Source organism: Phycodurus eques, chromosome 16 (assembly GCF_024500275.1).
Source record: "Phycodurus eques isolate BA_2022a chromosome 16, UOR_Pequ_1.1, whole genome shotgun sequence".
Classification (NCBI taxonomy): domain Eukaryota; kingdom Metazoa; phylum Chordata; class Actinopteri; order Syngnathiformes; family Syngnathidae; genus Phycodurus; species Phycodurus eques.
This window is the reverse complement of record NC_084540.1, coordinates 20,978,118-20,983,741: the sequence shown is the minus strand read 5'-3', so window position 1 is coordinate 20,983,741 and position 5,624 is coordinate 20,978,118. Positions and strand designations below refer to the sequence as shown.

General features: G+C 44.7%; 1 protein-coding gene across 1 annotated transcript; it reads right to left on the bottom strand.

Moving 5' to 3' along the window:
- Window positions 1-4,281: 4,281 nt before the first annotated feature.
- Window positions 4,282-5,397, bottom strand: LOC133414787 (somatostatin receptor type 2-like). Its single transcript, XM_061700412.1, has one exon. The coding sequence runs from the start codon at window positions 5,395-5,397 to the stop codon at window positions 4,282-4,284; it is 1,116 nt and encodes a 371-aa protein (XP_061556396.1).
- Window positions 5,398-5,624: the final 227 nt, after the last annotated feature.

Genomic DNA, 5,624 nt, shown 5'->3' with positions numbered 1-5,624 from the left:
CTTTTTTTTTTTTTTTTTTTTTTTTTTTTTGCTGTGGATGGACCAAAACATGGCCCGTAACAGCCATATGACCACGCTGCTGTCTTCTATAACAACAACTCCTTAGTGGAATCTCAGTTGATGTGTGCTGTAGCCCTGTAAAGCAGGTTGCATTGCACATGCACGGGACCGCAGCCCTGAGCCTGAGCGGGTGATAACTTCTTCACAGCAACGTTGCGTTTGCCGGTGCATGTCGCAGTGCAGTGCAATAAACACGGCACTCCACATTAAAGCGCATACGCAAGGGTGTAATTTCAGGTCTGCTGTGATGGATTGTGCCCCTATAGGAACATTTCAGAGAAGGCCCAAAGCAATTATTACAATGTAATGTTGTGCATTCAAAATATGACTACAAGGTGTTATAGTGACACTCACTGGACATAATAGGAAACACAAGGGGAGATCTTAATCTGTGATTTTGCACTGAATTCTGTAACAAATTACAATAATGTGACATTTTGTTGCGTGTAATTATTTCATTTTACAACAAAAAGAGCTTGTTTCAAAAAAAAAAATTCATTATACTTAATGCAATTTTCTCCATCATACATAGGTCTGTAGAAACACAGTGCCGTGATAGCTTTCCCCCTCTCAAATGTTTTTTTGTTGTTGTTGTTGTTGCCGTTTCCGCACTGTAATGTCGAATATCATCAAACAAATCTTAATATCAGACAAAGATAATGCAAATAAACATAAAATGCAGTTTTTAAATTGTGATCTTATTTATTCACGGGAAAAAAACGATTCAAATCTACCTGGCCCCTGTGTGAAAAAGTAAAATCACATTTTTGGGTTAATTTCCATTGGCCACACCCAAGCCTGGTTCCCTCCACACCTGATCAATCAAGAAATTACTTCAATAGAACCTGTCTGACAAAATGAAGTCAGCCAAAAAGATCCCAGAAAGCTTGCAACAAAATGCCATGATCCAATGAAATTCAAAAACAGATGAGAAATATAGTAATTGACATCTATCACTCAGGAAAGGATTACAAAACAATTTCTCAAGTTTTAGGACTCCCGCGAACCACGGTGAGAGCCGTTATCTACAAATGGAGAAAACATGCAACAGTGGTGACCCTTCCCAGGAGTGGGCGGCCTACAAAAATGACCCCAAGAGCACGTTCAGGAGGTCACAAAGGAATCCAGGACAGCATCTGAAGAACTGCAGGCATCCCTTACCTCAGTTAAGGTCAGTGTTCATGACTCAACAACAAGGACGAGAACAGACAAAACAAAAATGGCATCCATGGCAGAGTTCCAAGGCCTAACCACTCCAATTTAATTACTGGACAATGTTGTGTGCCTCCACGTTTATGTTCTGTAGTCCTACTTAGTCTTAAGCAACAGTTTCACTTGATGTACATTGAAATACACCAGTTCCATTGTTTAATTTACTCCATGCGATAAAACCAATCCAGCTTTGTTTATAGAGCGCTTTAAGAACCTTACAATTGACCAAAGTGCTTAAAACAACATCGAAATAAAAACAGCGAGGAACAATACACGTAAGTAGATAAAGACCGATACAAACCGAAGGTATAAACACCAATTTGAAAAATAGCAGAAAACAATTTAACAGTAAAACACAAAAAGAGATTAGTATATAAGTCAACATCTCAAACTGAGGCAAAAGCTTGAAGAAAAAAACTGCATTTTTTTATTTAAAAACAGGAAGTGAATGGGCCTGTCTAAGGTGAAGAGGCAACTGAGAAAATGCGGTCCCCTCTAAAATACTGTAACTGACTCCCCCCAATATATGCCTAATCACATCTACAGTTGAGTAAATAAATGCCCCCTGGCCACTATTTGTGGAAATATAGCATATTTACTACAATGCTTATTAAACTGTAACATACTGTATCTATTCTGTGCTTAGGGTGCCATTAGCAGTTCACAACAGAGACTGGAAACGTCACAGAAAGGAATAGAAGTGGATGTCCTTGGGGGGAGTACGTACGTGAACATTGAACAGTTGGCGCACATAACACACATGCCACTGTGGTGGACATGTGCATTCAAAAGTTTGGAGAAGGTCAAATTAAATTCACCTGTAAAGGTTATAGTTGATTTAAGGTTCATCCTGATGTTTGAGTAGTCCACTTTATGAGGAAAACGGGCTGTTGTTGAAATGGTGCCACATACTGACCGAACAACAAATGGGCGTATAAAAAGCACCGTAAGCGTCGCAGTAAGAAGTGGAGTGGACCAAAATTTGATTAGTCATGCCACAGAGTCATTTCTTGTATTATGGTGCTTATGAATTATTCAGCGGGACCAACACTTGTGGTCACTGTTGCTATGGAAATATAGAACACTCCAAGTGTGTCCTCCTGCCTCAAAAAGAGGCAGTCGTAGACTACAATTTGTATTAGTCACGTTGGCATGTCTGCTATCACTTATACATGAAATCAGCACCGGCAAAAAAAATAAATAAAAATAAACTTCAACCCTATGCAGCGATCCAACAAATGTGTTATAGTTGTGTGTTACGTGTTTAAATCTTGGAGCCGATCTCAAATTCATGTTTTGCACACAGCTGGGTGCAAAAAAAGGGAAAGAAATACACTACCAAAAGTTGAATACTTTTTACAAATCATGCAAGCATATATAAGACATAGTCCCCCCCTCCCACATGTATTGATCATGAATTGTTTGAATAATTTTTCTTTTTTTACTACAAAAATATAATACTACTAAATTCTTGTGAGAAATTGACTCATCCCATCAAAAGAAAACCATAAAATTCAAACAACTACTATCAAATGAAATAGGCTTTAAAGTGACATCCAATATAATTTAGCTGGTCACATGTTGTTCTGTTCCTCCAGTAAATTGCGCATTTCTTCCCTCGTATTACATCACATTGAATGACTAAAATACAATAGTTAGCAAGCAAGAAAACCGAAGTCCATTGAAAGTGCCACGTCCATTTAGTCTGATTTAAAACTGCTCCGGAGAAAATATTTAGGGGAAGGTTGGACTTTGAAATGGAGTTTTGAAGTCATATTTACACAACACTACGGTAACGCGGGTCATGTGGCTCTCAATCCAGTGGCTCTGACGAAGTGTGTGCGCATCTGTGTGTTCATTCGTCTGAGGGATCATTTTCTAATGTCAATATACACCGAGGAAAACAGTCCCGGTTTCATTTACAGCGCAGAGCAAACACTTGCATGGTGAGTTAGTCTGAGGAGAAACAATGGCGGCAAAGTGGAGACTGTGGAGTATAGTACTGCCATGTCCAGAGCTATGGCACAGCAACGGGCGAGCTAACATTCTTAATCTGCTGAACCAGAAGTCAGCTGATCAACACTGATCAGGTACTAGCAATAGTAGTTGGCTTTTGCCAAAGGACGAGTAGCAGAGTACTTTGGGTCTCCGTGGGTCGGCCATCATGCAGAAGTTGTCCTGGCAACAGGAGCTGAACTCGACGGAAGCTGGCTGGATCTCGTTCGGTACCTGGAAATGTAATTTTTGCTGTGAAAGATCATGTGATACAACGGAGCATTTTTGATTGGCTGTTACAAGTGCGACGTTGCAACGCTGCTCACCTGTGATTCAAACTACGAATCGCAGCAAAGCTACTTGCCGCTAGGTGTGCCACTCATGAAAACTCGCTATAGAACCTTGCTCACTGCGCGACAGTTCAATTTTGTTCGGTCACGTTGCTCGGTGGGCGTTGGCCCTAGAGGGGAGCAGGTCAGACAGTCAGTCAGGTGACATACTGGTCTTTAGGTCAAGATTCAACAGAGTACTTTGGATCTCCATGGGGTTGGCCATCATGTGGGACTTGTCCTAGGGATTGTTGGGCTCAGTTGGCTTTTCCCAATTGAAAAAGTGTCCGTCGTGAGTCGAGCCATGTCAAGGTGACCAAAGAGGTCAGGTCAGATTAGAACAGATATAGGCCTGCAGGTCACCAAGTAGTTTAGGTCGCCGTTGCGTCTGCCCGTCGTGAAAGACTCGTCCTGGCGACTCTTGCGCTCATTCTACTTCCCATCAGAAAAATTTTAATAGCGAGCAGAGCCATGTCAGCGGGAGTGAAGGAGAGCAAGTAAAGATCTGATACTGGTCTACAGGACACCATTCATCAGGGTTTCTGCGGGGGTAGTTGTCACGCGAGACTTGCCTTCACAGCTGTTGCTGAGCTCAGCTTACCTCCCTGGCAGTTGGCTTTTGCCGATAGAAAACATGATTAGCGAGTAGAGCCGTGTCAAGGTGAGTACAGGGGGACAAGGAACATCAGATACTGGTCTGCAGGTCACCATTCAGTAGACTACTTTGAGTCTCTGTGGGGTTGGCCATCATGCGGGACTTGTCCTGGCGACTATCGCTGCACTCGACCTCGTCCAGCCCGCCCACCTTCTTGAGACACAGAACGTTCTGGAAGCTCTTCTTGAAGTTCTCTGACAGGAAGGCGTAGAGGATGGGGTTGGCGCAGCTGTTGGCGTAGCCCAGCGCCACTACGAAGGCGAAGGTGCTGCGCAGTACCGGCGTGGTGCTGAGTGTGCCCGTCACCGAGGTGACATTGAAGACGTAGAAGGGCAGCCAGCACAAGACGAAAACGGCCACCACGATGGACACCATTCGTGTCACCTTCCTCTCCGAGCGTCGTCGCTTGGACGAGGAGCTGACGCGGATGCCCGACGACTTCACTTTGATGATGATGAGCAGGTAGCACAGACAGATGACCAGGAGGGGAAGGAAGAAGCCCAGTATGAAGGTGTAGAACATGAAGGCGGTGTAGTAGGCCTCCTGAGGCTCGGGCCACACGATGGTGCAGAAGCAGCTGTCGTGTTTGGTGAGGATGCCACTGTAGATGACGATGGGCAGGTTGACCATGAGCGACACCCCCCACACCGCCACGTTGACGGTCTTGGCCACGCGGGGCTTGCGCCATTCGGTGGAGCGGATGGGATGCACCACGGCCAGGTAGCGGTCGACGCTCATCACCGTCAGGCAGAAGATGGAGGTGAACTGATTGAGGGAGTCGACGGTCATTACCACCCGGCACAGCACCGGGCCGAACGGCCAGTGGACCAGCGCCAATTGGATGGCGATGAAGGGCAGGCCTAGCATGAAGAGCACGTCGGCCACCGCCAGGTTGAGGATGTAGATGTTGGTGACGGTCTTCATCTTGGCGTAGCGCAGGATGACGTAGATGACCAGGGCGTTCCCGCACAGGCCCACGGTGCACACCAGCAAGTACATGCAGGTGATGACCACCGTGCTGGTTCTGTTGAAGCTCTGGTCCGCGTCGTACCTCTGCGGGTCCGACTCGTTCGTCGGCAGGAAGCCGCCGTACATGAGATGCTCCGACATGTTCGGAAGGGATGACGGGAAGATCCAGGAGTCCATGCTGCCGATTTCGCTCTCGCCCACTCTAGGAATTATAACATCCTATCTGCAATCCGAAAACACAATGAATCTGTAAATATTGAGTCAACGTGAGAATTTAGTAGGAAATTGGACAAAAAAGTGGTGGATTTTTTTCTGACTAGACTATTTCATTATTATTCTTTAAACCTTTTTTTTTTTAAGGAATGTTGGTATTTTTAACAAATTACAGTTGAGATTCCAATACC